At 48.7% G+C, this 15,666-nt stretch overlaps 2 protein-coding genes across 2 annotated transcripts; both read left to right on the top strand.

Moving 5' to 3' along the window:
• The first annotated feature begins 3,789 nt into the window (after positions 1–3,789).
• Positions 3,790–5,569, top strand: EI90DRAFT_3061538 (uncharacterized protein). The gene is made up of 7 exons (XM_039060567.1): positions 3,790–3,968; positions 4,034–4,175; positions 4,229–4,461; positions 4,512–4,719; positions 4,773–4,857; positions 4,905–5,234; positions 5,289–5,569. The coding sequence occupies exons 2-7, from the start codon at positions 4,034–4,036 to the stop codon at positions 5,386–5,388; spliced, it is 1,098 nt and encodes a 365-aa protein (XP_038915009.1). The 5' UTR covers positions 3,790–3,968; the 3' UTR covers positions 5,389–5,569.
• Positions 5,570–12,740: 7,171 nt separating this feature from the next.
• Positions 12,741–14,487, top strand: EI90DRAFT_3124911 (uncharacterized protein; the record flags this gene model as incomplete). The annotated part of the gene is made up of 6 exons (XM_039063767.1): positions 12,741–12,981; positions 13,040–13,363; positions 13,411–13,544; positions 13,620–13,709; positions 13,772–13,996; positions 14,047–14,487. 6 exons carry the CDS (start codon positions 12,741–12,743, stop codon positions 14,485–14,487), a joined length of 1,455 nt encoding a protein of 484 aa, XP_038915008.1.
• Between the last annotated feature and the right edge of the window lie 1,179 nt (positions 14,488–15,666).

Raw genomic sequence — 15,666 nt, 5'->3', positions numbered from 1 at the left:
ACGTCACCCAGCCTTGAGGCGGGTCCCAATATCTCGAACTCCTGGATCACTTTATCCACGGAGTCGCTTCCCTGGTGGATGGCTGCCAGCTTCTGTCTGGCTGTGGCCTCCCGGTTCAGGTCCTGGAACATGGCATCGAGTTCTGTGTTGAACTCATCGATGGTGAGGGGGGGGGGGGGAGCCGGCCGTCAGCAGCATGATCATGCGTTGCATGGCCCATGCCCCTGCAGGTCCTCCTTTCATGTAGGACAACACAAAAAGGATCTGGGAGAGGGCGGTGGGGAACTCAGCTGCGTGAACATGGAAATAAATCCTGCACTCGGCTTTAAAACGGTCGAGGTCCTTGCTAGCTCCTGAGAAGGGAGTGGGGGGGAGCTCCGAGGTTAGTGAAGAAGGAGTGGAGGTAGTCCAGAAAGATCAGTGGAAGACGATGGCCATGGATGGATATGACACTAGTAGTCAAGAATTGATCAAACGAATGTGTTATAGCTCTCTGCTTCATTAGTATATTGTTCCCTAAAATTCCCACCATGGTCCATTGTAGTTTAGTGGATTTCGTGGATTTCATCCATCTCCCCTGATTCTCGTTTGTATTATTGCATCCTAGTCCTTCGTATGTATTGTTCATTGTTATAATAGGTCATCCTCAAGGTATCATATTTTTATGTATTTTATTTGGGGCTTGGGACCTCTAGAAGCTGTCTTCCCACACATACTTCATGTCCTTGTATCTCATTCATTTCTGAATGGTTTTTCACATTTAAATTTTCATTTATTCCCACCTTTCCAATGGTACTAAAGTTGTACTCTATCTCTCGGTATTCGTTGAGTTAGCAAAAGTTCGCGCACACATTTGGTAATCATGTGTGTTGTTCCCGTACTCATTTGTATGCGGGCACCGTTTCTGTTTAATTGTTCGGAGTTTATTGTATGCGCAGGTGTTTGTATCCTCAATACGGGCTTCCATGATTTATTTCAGATTTTTCCCTCATGATCTAAGGTGGTTTTGTACTTTCTGTGCTTTGTTTTGACTGGGGTCTTCCTTATTTGGACAGAAATTGGTCTTTGTGATCTGCTGAAGTGCAGATCTCGGTTCCAACGACCAGTTCCCTTTGCATTGCCACCCTCACGTGTCTTTAATGATGCAGATTTTGTCAGGGCACACCCACCTGACCCACTCCCCCATTGCCCATCCTTCTCCTTCCTCCTTCCTCCCTCTTCTCCTTCTTCTCCTTCTCTCTTTCTTTATTTCATTCTCCCTTTCTGTTTATTCCTTCTATTTACATGGACCACTTTCCCTTGTATCATTGTACTGTTAACCCGTCTGGCTCAGACACCCTGGATGGCTTCCCGCTATGCTGTCATATCCGTGCATACCCGACCCTGACCCGACTTCCGGACCTCCACCCTCTTCACCTCCGGAGTCATACCCTACCGCTGCCGTTCCGATACTCACCTTCGGTCCTGGCAACACACCTCCTTCTACCCCCCCACGCCACCTCTACTCCTCCTTCCCTCTCCTCCCCTATCTCCATCCACTCTGATACTCACCTCGGACCGAACACCGCCCCTCTCGCCACCCTCCTACTACTCCTCCTCCTCCTACTCCGCTCCCCCTTCACAACACCTCCACCCTCCTGTCACCCTCCTACGCTTCCCCCGTCCGCTCCGATACTCACCTTCGGACCTGACAACTCTCCTTTCCGCCACTCCTTCTTCCTTACCTTTCCCCTCTCTCCTCCCTCTGTTACTCCTCCGCCACCCTCCCGCCAAGTTACGACCTTCCACCGCTGTCCTGTACTTCGTACTCGGACACCGCTCGTACCTTTGCTCCGAGCCTCCATCATAGTCCCTACCTTGGACTTTGACTCCACCTCGGTCTTAGTCCATTGCATTGGTGACCTCATACTACGTAAACACCATTGCCAATATCCCTCGGACTTTCAACCCCACCTCCGCAACCTCCATAAGCTCCGCAACCCCCGAGCTTTGCAGATCGCCTTTGGCACTTTCGCCGCTTGTAATGTATCTCTTGCGTTTACCCCTCATCCCTATTTGGACTACTGCTTCTTCCCATTCTAGCCAGTTAGTCATCACCCCCACTTCTCCTCATCCTCCTGCCCCTCTGGGCCTTGCCCTCCCTACCTCCTTTCGGACGTATCACAGGTCCTGCCTTATGACCTTCAGTACCGCTCCGCTTCTTCTACCCTTTGTTCCCGTTTGGACGTCTTCATTCCGATTCGGTTTCCCTTTGTTTCCTTGTGCTTTTGCCCCCTCCATTATATATATTGGCGCTTGTACATACTCGTTATGGTTCAGTCTGAAATCGACCTGAAATTCCCCTAGAGACTTCCTGCTCACCTACTGTGAAATTAAGGACCAAATGGACAAACAGCAATGGCACAGCGCTCCGCTTGAGTCGCTGAGGCCAAGGTCCCTCCACGCTAAGTCTCCGATTCCACTCCGGAGTCGTCTGTATCAGCCCTGTTCTAACATATGCCCAGCTCGCACACCTGCAGCGGACACTCTCAGGATCCCCCATGGGGACACCTGGATGGCTGCAGCTCTCTCTGAGGATGATGTGGCACCCATCATGTGACCCAAGCTGCATGTACATAAATGTACCTGAAGTGGGAACTGAAGAAATAACCTTCTTCTCACATTTTCCACTTCAGTCTGAGTGGCCAGGGACAGCTGTCCCATATTGGGCCTGCCAGTATGCACGCCTGATCTACCCCCCACAAGGTCCTCAGCACTGGGCGCTATACCCGGACCACCTCGACCCCGGACATGTCCCTGACAGATTTCTATATTCCTGTCATTGGTGTAACTTCACAACAGCTGGACCGTTTGGGCTGAAACTTTGCATAACGATAGTTTCCAATTTATCATATTTTTCATGTAAATTTCGTTGTGTGTTTTAAATATGGATCTTGCGTGAATGTCATCTTTTGCCTGAGCTGTGACTTTGATGTCGCTCATCCCGTTAATGAATATCTCATTGATGCATGAACTTTTTATTATGAAAATTCGGGCAGATTAAGAATAAATCCCTTCCTTTTTAATGGGCCATCAAGCTCGTCTTGGTTGTTACTGCTTGTTCTTCGCGCTTTCCTTTTAAACGTTGTCCTCATTTTCCGAGAGTTTTGGTCATATCTCCGTCGTCTATGGGTAGTTTTCCCTGAAATTACTTTCATTGGGTCCGTTTGGGAGACATCTACATTCCCTATTATGGACACGACTTTGAATTTTGCATTGGTTCCTAAGGAATCCTTGTTCCGTGGTACTTCCAGCCTCGGCTATGTGTGCGGGCGTGGGAAAGTAGTTTCCGTGGAGGTTCTCTGGTTGGTTTTATAGTCAAATCTTGCTCGATTGTCCTAGTTCCTTGTTAAATATTCGCTATAAATTTCCCCAAGCATTCCGTCTTGTTGGTGCTAAGCTTGAAGTATTTCTATTAATTTTCTTTCTTCCGATTTATCGTTCATAATAATTCGTAAAAATTCGTTAAAATTCAGGTTCTTCTATCTACTTGTCGTATGGGGTTTTTCATGGTTTATCTGACATATTTCCATAATGAGTTTTCATGGGGTGACCGTTATTTCTCCTACAGCACGCATTTGTTTTGTTCTGGGTGATTCTCTTCGTCATCCCGCCGCCTTAGGCAGAACCCCAGCCTTTACTGCCACCTCATGACCATTGAGGTTGTCCAGTGTATTACTATACATGAGGGAATATTACATGGTAAGTGGTTGATCTTCTGGTTTAGTACTGTATTTTCAGGGTACACTATTCTGGATTCTGGGAGCGCTAAGGGTGGGAACCTCGGAATAAAATCCATTTAATGTCTCACACGCTCCGCTCGCATATTCTGCTACAGGCATAACCTTCGCAAGGATCAGAACCCCGTCCTTGTCTCGGAGTTTTCCCTGCGTATGCGAGCACACGTTACTCTGCACAGAGTCATACACTGGTGTCTCGCTGATTTGCATCCGACCGTTTTGCTTCCGACACACCCCGTTCCACCATCACTGCAATGGCATCTAAGTGGCAACGCCACGACACTGCAGATACTTACACAAAGATTCTTACTCCTGATACACCAGATGCCGCTATGGCCATTGTACGCGGTCTCGTTAAAAAGTTCGGTCTTGATGTTTCAAAAGAGGACGACTCAGGTCTCTCCCTATTTCCACTGTCTTGGAATCTGGTGTGCTAACGGTTGACATAGATCATGGTGCGAGAGTCAGCTTTTCCAAAACCACATATAAGCAAGTCGCTCCTTGCGTCGGACTTGGATCTTTCGGAATGTTGGAAGACATTGGAACCTTTGAAATCCACCGTTGTCGCATTCCCCTAAAGCTTTTCAAGTCGATTGTGATGGACATGGATATCATGTTAATCCAATATGGCCCGCCTTTTGATCATGAGACGGTAGAGACGAGATCGAGGTTCTTCTCTCCGGTACGGATAACTGATTTGCTTGCGACCCAAAAGTTCACCACAACCAATAGGTTTTCAACCACCTCGTTAAGCAGTTCACCTTCATGCTGAGGAATCACCCAGAGATAATTGCTGGTGACATTGCTACGCAGGATCGCATCGGGTACTTCTTCAAAATTTTTGGCGCTGTTGCGGTTCTTTTGATCGAGATGAAGCGCCTTGTGGGTAGTAGCGAGGAACGTCTGAAGGGTATTGCTCAGGTCATAGCCAAAAGTGATGGTAAGTCTCAGCGTTTCAGGGTTACATTTCTGCTCGAACTCCCAGATGTGCAGGCTGCGCCCTCAACAACCACACTCATGGTTTTTCTCTACCTATCTACTGCATTTTCTCCGATGGCTGGTCCTTCGAATTTTTCAAGTTCGAAAGAACACCAACCCCAACTTTTCTACGTGGCTGCTTTCGAGGGGATCCGAAACCCTCCGGCGTGGCCTGCAGCTATCCGACAATAGAACCATGGAAACTCCTCTCCCTTGGATTCTCCAGCTTCGTTGTGTATGCGAAACAATCTTTGATGTGATGCTGAGCGGGTATATCGCAGGCTTGAAGGCATGTTACAATCAATTGAAACACAAGGGGAAGGAGGATTCAAAGAGTTTTGATGAATGGGATCGGGCCCTTCGATTGGCTGAACGTGCACAGGCAACGTTTAGGGAGGCTGAGGTCCTGTGCGAAGATGGTAATATTGTGTCTGCGGATGTGATCGCTGATGAAGCTCTTCTTGCGCTACAGGAGAGGTATGTATTCCACTTATCTGTGCATCGGAACTGTAATTCTCTGCCCTATCTCAGTACAGGAGCAGTGCCGACTATTTACGAGTCGGAACTCTTCATGACGGGCTGGGACGATGCTGAGGTTAATAGAGCATCCCTGCATTGTTTTTGGTGTTGAACTTTGCTGATACCTTGTATGCCATTCAGAGTGCTATGCCTATTATTTATGTTTTATGTCTTTCCTCATGTACCATTGGAACCTTTTCCTCTCTATTGTGTCCATTGACTCAGTGTATCATACTTGGTAATGACATTATTACTGTGTTTTGAGGCAGAATATCTGAGCCTCAATATCCAGCTTCAGATACATGTAACCAAAAGTCCAATGTAATATTACCTTGCTTGCAGGGTGTCATATCCATCCTCTGCCACCACCCTCACCCCTCCATTTCCATATATTACCTAAGTATGGAATCCTGAAGCCCTCCGGACAGCTCCGACATCTGCAAGTGCACTCCCATCCCCATTAGGCCATTGAGTCACCTACCCTGCAAGTTTGCCTTCGGACTGCCTCCTCCATTCCCTTTCTGGGTAACATTCAGTTGACTAACCCATGATCCCATTATGTCAGCCCTGCCAGCTCCTGCCATTTATGGGTCCCTGCCTATACTATATATACCAAACCTGTAGATACCGGAAAACTCAGTCAGATGATCAACTAGAGTTTCCCCCTTTTTAGAAGACTTGTTAGAACAGTGCAGGTTCAGATGATTCCAGAGCAGAATTGGAGACTTATCATGGAGGGACCTGGGCCTCAGCGACTCAAGTGGAGCGCTGTGCCATTGCTGTTTGTCTTGTTGGTCCTTAATTTCAGACATAGCTTTTCAAGGGGAGTTTCAAGTCAATTTTAGACTGAGGTAGAACAAGTATGTACATAGTCTATATATAAAGGGAATGTCATATCCATACAACTCTGGACCTCTGCTCCTGATTCTGGACCTCCATCTCCTCCAGAACTCCACATCCTCCACATCCTCCTCCCCTGTTGGTTGTTGAGAGCCCACTCTACTTCTGGCTCCAACACAACATCCAACACTACCTCCAGTCCGACTCTGGTTTACTCCAGGTCCGATCCCAACCTTGTACCTTCCTGTCAGGGGATGACTCCTGGGTCCCCATGACCCTCCCCTATGGCCCACAGCCTCAAGTCTGGCCAGCCCTATCCAGGGCACAATCCTACTGTGGGTCAGAGATGGTATATAGAGGAGAGGCAAGTATATACAACTTGCCTACTGTGGGTCAGAGATGAGAAGGAAGTTAACTTCTCATCTTCCCACAGTGGCCACAATAGATCGAAAACTTCTGGAGATATCTGGAAGTCACATGAGACCCAAGACCCGAGGTCCGGGCCATCCAGCCACACTGAGCATCCAGCACAGGGCATGCGTGGGAAGTGCAACAGCCAGGTGTGGGTGCGGGTGCGGGTGCAAGTGCAGGTGTGGATGCGGGTATGGGCTAGGTCAGGGTGTATGCCCTGACACTTCCAGACCAGAGCTTGTGATGCTCCACACCTCCAGCTCCAGACTCCTGTACCGGAAGCCCATTGCACCTCCACCTCTGGAACTCCGGTCACATCTCTGCCCCGGACTTTGACCTCCTCCTCTGTCTTATCTCCTTGTATTCTTTATTGCATTTCATTTATTATGTCTAGCCAATATTCCGGACTTTGACTTCTGACTCCGGACCTCCGGAACTCTGGACCCTGCAGTCTCTACTGTATGGTGTCATTTAATCCTCTTGTTGCTTCTTCCTTATTTAGATGGCTGCTTCCTTTCCATATTAGTCAGCTGTCATTCCCCACAACCCACTCCACTCCTTCCCCTCTTGGCCTTGCCCTTTTGGGAAGTACCATAGAGTTCCAACCCTTGACCCTTGGGGTTGTCCCCTCATCCAGTCCCCCTTTGTCTCCTTCCAGTTCCCTTTGTTCCCTTTGGGTTCTATTTGTCCTCTGACTCCACTCCTGTATTATATATACACTCTGTGTCTGAATAGAGACAAAGGGAGTTTGGAACAGGAACTGCACCAAGGGTCAAGGGTTAGACTCTATGGTACATCCAAAAGGAGGTAGGGAGGGTGAAGGCCCAGAGGGACAGGAGGATGAGGGGAATGGGGTGGATCACTAACTGGCTGAATAGGAGGAAACTGAGGAAATTTGTATCCGGTGAAACTACATGGACTTATCCAGAACTCCAAATTCTAATGACATAAACCAGGTGACTGGACAAATGACATAAAATGGACAAGCCTGGTATCGAACCCAGGACTTCTAGTGTGCATCCATACACTACTCGCCCATTATGCCAGGGGGGGGCACCCATCCCTGATGGTTTCTCCAACAGAAACAGTAGTCCAGATAAGGGTGAGGGAGAAGTGTGAAGTATACAAATGGCAAAGGGGCCAAGGCAGGTCTGTGAAGCTTGGACGTAGTGGAGCTTATGGTGGGGTTGAAAGTTTGAAGAATCAATGGCATTTACATGAAATGATGTCACCAATGCAATGGACTTAGGCCAGGGTGGTGTCAAAGTCTGAGGTCAGGGACCAAGACAGGATCTTGGGGTGGAGGTATGATTGGTGTCCAAGGTCAGGGTACAGGGCAGAATGAGGGGTTGTACCTTGGCAGAGATTAGGTGGGGGAGAGTCAGGGGGAATGGAAGGTCAGGTCAGGTCTGAAGGTGGGGATTGGAATGGACAGGAATAGGGGTAAGACTCTGGAGGTGGTGGAAAGGGTCTGGGAGTTGAATTGGGATCGGGTATGGATGGATATGACAATAATCAGAAATTCCCCACAACCACTGATCCAATTGGGATGAAATTCTATGCTGGGTCTTTGGGTATTTTTCTGGATTTAATGACCCAAATATTATCCTCTGCCACCAACTTTTGACCTCATTCCCATTGAGTCATGGTCAAGTGCATGGACTTAGCACAAGAGGACTCCTTAGCTTGAATTTCTCTGAACCAATTGCTTTGTGGAAAGGCTCATTTGGTTCATATGAAAACCCTCTCATTGTGCCCTCCTATCATTCCTTTTCCCTAATAATGTACAAGGGCAGGAGCCCACTTTTTGATGTATTAACTGTGAAAGGTTCCACAAAAATGAGCACACCTGTCATGCCCTCCTACAGCATTGGATGCATCCATGCTACAGATGTAAGGAAAAGGGAGTCATCCATATAGGGATAGAGAGGAAACAAAGGAAGGAGAGAGAGAAGGAAACAAGGAAGGTGTCAGGAACACAGCGAGGAGGGCAGTGTCCCTGGACCTTTCCCTGGAGGGGAAAACCCAAGGGGGACTTACCCACTTGCTGGGTCGGCAAGCTCGTGAGAGAATCGCCTTATCGAGCGTTGTGGAGTGGGTAGGTGAAGGGTGGAATTAGTGACAGCTACTGGAGAGTGGGAAAACCTTTGCAGGGTGGGTGGAGGTCCCAGGAGGTCCGTAGTAATATTGGGTAGATAGAAATATTTAGGATGAGGATAAGAGGTACCGGAGAAGGTACCGGAGATTGGAGGTGGAGGTGAACCAGAGGGTATGGCAGAGGTGTGGGGGGAGGATGGACCGGAGGTGGACCAGAGTGGTGGCAGAGTGGAGTGGTGTCAGGGACAGCTCCGAAAGCGGCGAGGTCCCGGGGTGTGGGACTTGGGGGGACGGATAGCGGCTATGCATAGTGGCGATCCTGTTGTGGGGTGAGCATCCCCGACCACTTAGTCTGAAGTGGAAATGTGAGAAGAAGGCTACTTCTTCGGTTTCCACTCCAGGTGTTATTATATACAAGCGGGAATGGTCACGTGGGGTGCGCCACGTCACCCTTGCACACAGCCACGGCTCTCCGGGTGCTTCTGCGGAAGATCCCAAGAGGGCCCGCTGTGGGTGCAAGGCGAGTGCGGTGGTGGTGGCGGTGGTATAGGGATGTAAGATACAGGAGGGGAGATGGGCGTGTGCACCGGTGATACATTGAGCAGGGGGAAAGGTGGTCCATGTAAGAGAAAGAGAGAAAGAAAGAAAGGAGGAAAGGAGAACAGGAGAAAGGAAGAGGGAAAGGAAGGAGAGGCGGTGCGGAGTGGGGATCGGGTGGGGCATGTCGGGGCATGCCCTGACAAGCGGAGGTGGAGTTGGTATGGATATGACAGAAGGGAGAGTGCAAGGAAGGGATGGTGGTTACTTTATTCCTTTATTATTTCTTGTTGTACCATGTCAGAGACCAGATTGAGATGAAGGAATGTCTCCATGGTGGAGGGCTTCGGCCTCAGCAACTTATGCCAGGAGCACTGTGCCAAGTTACACGTCCATGCCCTAATTTACTTACTGGCAATGAGAACTAAAGGGGTCAACTCTAGTCGATTTTATTACTGAGGTGTAACCTATGTACAAGTTGAGTATATATAGTTACAACGAGGGCAGGCCCATAAATGGCGGGGCCGAGCAGAGCGGAGCTAATGGAGTTAAACATTAGCCGATTGAATATTACTGACAAGTCGGGTTACGGGGTTAGCGGAATGGTAGGCGATAACCCAGAAATGGAAAGGAGGGATAGGCCCGAAGGTGGGCTTGCAGGGCAAGTGAGTGTATTGCCCAGTGGAGGCGGGAGTGTGCTAGCAGATGTCGGAGCTGTCCGGAAGCCTTTGGGGCTCCATACTTAGGGAGGCATAGGTAATATATTGAAAAGAGGGGGTGGTGACCATCGAGGGAAGTGGAGGTGATTGCGGAATACAGGAGCTCCAAGGTTAGTGAAGAAGGAGCAGAGATAGTTCAGAGGGATTGGAGGCAGTGTGTCAGGGTCGTGCGTGCTCGCAATGAAGGATGCCCCAGAAACCTAATTGATATCAAAGCTGGGGGACATGCCCATCCCAGCACACGGTCATATATACATGGTAGAGGTGGTAACTAGTCAACTAGCTAATAACCGGTAGTATCGGATCAAGAATGATAGAAGATCATGCGGCGTCATAACCGACAGCTGCAGATCGGATCAGATCGGAGATGAAGAAGAAGAAAAGAAGTAGAAGCTGATGGAGATACAGGTCATGTGGCAATGCGCTACTTACACTAGCGACCCGAAGGCATGCCCTGACACAGTGGAAGTTGATGGCCGTGGATGGATATGACATACCACCTGTATTTACTTATGTATTGCCCAGAGTTGAGTGAAGGGAACTGGACTCTCCTCCTCATCACATCGAAATACTAAGTTCTATACAACCTAGCTTCCAACTGTCTTGAGGACTGAAGAGGCACTAAGGTCAGAACCTACACTGGTCTTACAGAGAGAGAGGGGGAGAGGCAGCATGCCCTGACAGAGACTTCATTCTCATAACAATGCAGTTGTACTGCATTTTTGAGGGAATCTGTCAATTTCCAAATGAATGGGGTATCAATATGGTTGTCAGAATCAGCTTGAAAGTGATCAAATTTTGGGGATTTTTTATTTTCAACACAGTTAGGATTGTATTGTAATAGCGCTGCACTGCCATTCTAAGCTGCTGTGCTTGAGCACTTTTAGGCTTCGTTCAGGTTGAAGAAACTGGTTTCTTCAACCCATTTCTTCCAGTTTCTTAATTCTTTATTTGCGTTTTTCTTTCTCGCTTTTTCTTCCTGATTCTTTCACTTTCAGCAAGAAACTGTTAGAGACTGGATGTGAGATGAAAGGAATTGTCTCCATGGTGGAGGGCTTCGGCCTCAGCAACTCAGACCAGGAGCGCTGTGCCTAGTTACACATCCATGCCCTAATTTACTTACTGGCAGCGAGAACTAAAAAGGGGGATTAACTCTAGTCGATCTTATCACTAGTGTCATATCCATCCATGGCCATTGTCCTCCACTACCTCCGATCCCTCTGGACTACCTCCACTCCTTCGTCACTAACCTCAGAGCCCCCATATTCCACAATCACCTCCGACTCCCTCGATGGTCACCACCCCCTCAATTCAATATATTACCTACACCTCCCTAAGTATGGAACCCTGAAGGCCTCCGGACAGCTCTGATGTTCGCCAGCGCACTCCCGCCCCCACTGGGCAATTCACTTGCTTGCCCTGCAAGTCTACCTTTGGGCCTATCCCTCCTTTCCCTTTCTGGGTTATAGCCCACCATTCCGCTAACCCTGTAACCTGACTTGTTGGTAATATTCAGTTGGCTAATGTTTAACTCTGTTAGCTCCACTCTGCTCGGTCCCACCATTCATGGGCCTGCCCTTGCTGTAACTATATATACATAACTTGTAGATAGGTTACTGTCAGGGTTCAGCACCCTGCCTTAGGGTGCCCTGGACTCCCCACCTACTTTACCCCCTTTTATTCTTTGACTGTTGCCTTGTTGCTGCCTTTGTGTGTTGTGTACACGCGTGCACGGGATAGCGTGGGAACTTTCTGAGCGAGCAGCTCGCCCAGAATGTTCCCACACTTACTGGGCACTGCCACCTGGATGTTCCCTCCGGGTCACACTACACAACTCTAGGAGCTGTATAGTTGTGGGCATGTGACCCATTCCTTTATATAGCAACCATGCGGGGAGATGAGACCTTTACCCTTCTTCTCATCTCATGCCCCACATAGGCAAGTGTATATATTATCTTTCCTTTTACTATACATCTCATGCCCCGCATAGTGTGAGGACAGGTTAGATGGGGGTTGGGGTCAGGGAGCCTCCGAGTCCGAGGCCGGGCCCTGACAGTTACACCCTAGTGATAAAAATTGACTAGAGTTATCCCCCTGCTAGTTCTCTCTGCCAGTAAGTAAATTAGGGCATGGACATGTAACTAGGCACAGCGCTCCTGGTCTGAGTTGCTGAGGCCAAAGCCCTCCACCACGGAGACATTTCCTTTGTCTCACATCCGGTCTCTAACAACTAGGGTGTAACCTATCTACAAGTTATGTATATATAGTTACAGCAAGGGTGGGCCCATGAATGGTGGGACCAAGTGGAGCAGAGCTAATGGAGTTAAACATTGGCCAACTGAATATTACTGACGAGTCAGGTTATGGGGTTACTGCGTTTTTCAGAGAAACTGTCCGATGAAAAGTGAATGGGGTATGACCCCGTTCGTGAGAAATCAACCAAGAAATGACCAAATTTCTGCAATTTCCACCTTTCAATACAGTCCGAATTATATTTCAATATATTAGTTATGTGTTCCCCGTCCATTCCCCGTCCCCCATCCATTCCACGTTCCCCATTGACGGTGACTACATTGACAGAGATCCAGCGATCTAGCTCAATCCTCACATTGGTCGTGATCGGACCATGTCAAGTTAATTAGTTTTGCTGTATTCTAAGGACAATCGCCATCATAAGGACAATAACACTAGCATCTTTGCCGTGTCCTAGAAAGCCCAACTGCAGGGATATCATGGTGCTGTCTGTAGTGTCTCATCAAAAGGGCACATAAATATGGGCACTCATGAAAGCAGAGTCCCCGTCAAGCTCTTGTCAGCTAGATCTTCTCTGATAGCGGTCTCTCAGTTCTTTGCTTGAACTATGCACGATCTAAACTACTATGTTCTCAACAGGGATAAGCGTGCCCGATGGAATGATGACCACATTATGGGATTAGCCCCGCGCCCGCTCCCAAAAACATCCCAACAAGCTTTCCAACAGTTCTTTGCAAGAGGGCATGCTTTATTCTTGCCAGATGACTCTGATCGAGTCCTTGATGCTCTGGATCCCTCAACGCATGACTTGCCTCCCAAAAACTGGACTGTTCAGTTTCCACCAAATTGTGCAAATTTTAATTTGAGTGGCCGGATAAACACTGACATTAGACTCATTTCATTCAGGGGAAGCACTCCCATCAGACAATCTGACACGCATCAATTGCGAAACATTCATTGTACGGAAGCAGAAAGCTGAGCAGGAGCACACAGACCATCAACAGACTGCTGCTGCCGCCGCACTTTCCACCGCAGCACAGCCCCCCATGCCACCTCTGCCCCAACTCCCATACTCTACATACCCAATCACGTACCCCATTGTTCCCTTTCCTAGTCAACTGTCCATATTCCTCCCTCAGCATCCTACTTCCTCTCCTCCTATTGCCACCCTTACACCGGTACCTGCTGCAAAGTTGTCACCGAAGTCTCAATTAAATGAAAGAGCAGAAAGTACATGGTTCTCTCGACTCATGAGCTTCACTCAATAACCCAAATAGAACTACTTGGAATATGCTACCAATGCAATACACTGAATCCTGACAAGGTGACAACGGAAGCAAGTCTCCATCTACCTGTTGACTGTGCTCCCTCGTTTGTGCTTGAAAAGATTGAAGAAGGAATGGGTGTCAATGTGGCCAAACATGAGATTGGCTACCTTCCAACCTTTGATGGAAAGCGATGACGTGATACACCGGTCCAACTCAAGACTGTAGAGCACATGGAAAAGGCACTGCATGAACTGCGTGATTGCTTGTCACGGGCCCGGACCAATAAAAAACTATACATTATCAATATGGTATGTTCCAAAAGCCCTATCTACACAACACAATACTTATGCTTAATACACCAACTCACCAGAAACCAGGACCCAAAGCTGAAGACCTTGGGAAACGTGGAAAAGGCCATCGTAACAATACAGTAAACAATGCAATCCAGTCCAACCCGGCTTCGGAGCAATACACTTTGCTTGAAAAGCAGTGGGGATGTCAGAAATGTGGTGGTCACTGTTGGCCGCATGCCCGGGCAAAGGGAAAACACCTCCACCTTAGCAATGCAATGCTGTCCTTATGGGCACAGCAATGGGTATGTATAATTCATCGCAATCCTTGACATTGATCTTATGTTTATTGTAGACTGACAGTGTTCCTGGTGTTGATCTCTACAACCCTCCGACTCATCACTGGTTTGATGTTCCAGCTCTGGGGAAACAGACCAAGGCTATCAATGAAAAGCAACGCCGAGAATCTAAGAAGCGGAAACGCAGCGCTAGTCCACCAAGAACCCCAACAAAGTCCAAAGCCACGACTACACCAAGCCCCCCAGTAAAGAAGGCTAAAGCCGATGTGATGCCAGCCAAACAGCAGCCTGAAAAAGAAACAATAATCCTCTCTTCTGACCCTATAACTCCGGAATTTCTCTATCATCGCGCATCCAAAGTCGGAACTGAAATCATAAATCTTTCATCCTCCCCAACTCCTGGACCTTCCAAGAAGGCCCCTGTCCCTGTTTTCAACCTTTGCTCTTCCGACGATTTTCCTGAGTCCGACACTGAGCATGATGAGCTAGAACCATAGACTCAGTATATAATCGCAAACTTGTTGTGAACCCAAAAAATATTATTCCAATGGAGTTTAAATACATTTCTAAGCCAAATATCCTGAGTGTCATATCCGTGCATACCCGACCCTGACCCGACTTCCGGACCTCCACCCTCTTCACCTCCGGAGTCATAACCTACCGCTGCCGTTCCGATACTCATCTTCGGTCTTGGCAACACACCTCCCCCTTACCTCTCCGACCCTATCTCCGTCCGTTCCGATACTCATCTCGGACCGAACATCGCCCCACTCGCCACCCTCCTACTACTCCGCTCCCCCTTCACAACACCTTCACCCTCCCGTCATCCCCCTATGCTTCCCCGTCCGCTCCGATACTCACCTTCAGACCTGACTACTCTCCTTTCCGCCACTCCCTCTTCCTTACCATTCCCCTCTCTTCTCCCTCTGTTACTCCTCCGCCACCCTTCCACCAAGTTACGACCGTCCACCGCTGTTCTGTACTTCGCACTCGGACACCGCTCGTACCTTACTCCGAGCCTCCGTCATAGTCCCTACCTCGGACTTTGACTCCACCTCGGTCTTAGTCCATTGCATTGGTGACCTCATACTACGTAAACACCATTGCCAATATTCCTCGGACTTCCAACCCCGCCTCTGTAACCTCCGTAAGCTCTGCAACCCCCGAGCTTCGCGGACCGCCTTCGGCACTCTCGCCGCCTGTAATGTATTTCTCACGTTTTCCCTTCATCCCTATTTGGACTACTGCTTCTTTCTATTCTAGCCAGTTAGTCATCATCCCCACTTCCCCTCATCCTCCTGCCCCTCTGGGCCTCGCCCTCCCTACCTCCTTTTGGATGTATCACCGGTCCTGCCTTATGACCTTCGGTACCTATCCGCTCCGTCTACCCTTTGTTCCCGTTCGGACGTCTTCGTCCCGATTCGGTTACCCTTTGTTCTCCTTGTGCTTTTGCCCCTTCCATTATATATATCGGCACTTGTACATACTCGTCTTGGTTTCAGTCCGAAATCGACCTGAAATGCCCCCTAGAGACTTCCTGCTCACCTACTGTGAAATTAAGGACCAAATGGACAAACAGCAATGGCACAGCGCTCCGCTTGAGTCGCTGAGGCCAAGGTCCCTCCACGCTAAGTCTCCGATTCCACTCCGGAGTCGTCCGTTTTAGCCCGTTCTAA

The sequence above is a fragment of the Cantharellus anzutake genome, assembly GCF_015039405.1.
Source record: "Cantharellus anzutake strain C23 chromosome Unknown EI90scaffold_30, whole genome shotgun sequence".
NCBI lineage: Eukaryota > Fungi > Basidiomycota > Agaricomycetes > Cantharellales > Hydnaceae > Cantharellus > Cantharellus anzutake.
The sequence above is the reverse complement of the archived record's forward strand: the minus strand, read 5'-3'. Positions and strand labels throughout refer to the sequence as shown.

Bases quoted from the DNA above. Each gene is read 5' to 3' on its own strand.
- EI90DRAFT_3061538 (XM_039060567.1), top strand. From the start codon at position 4,034: ATGGCATCTAAGTGGCAACGCCACGACACTGCAGATACTTACACAAAG. The intron at 4,176-4,228 runs GTCTCTCCCTAT...CGGTTGACATAG, and splicing joins TTCAAAAGAGGACGACTCAG to ATCATGGTGCGAGAGTCAGC. The intron at 4,858-4,904 runs GTTCGAAAGAAC...GCTGCTTTCGAG, and splicing joins TGGTCCTTCGAATTTTTCAA to GGGATCCGAAACCCTCCGGC.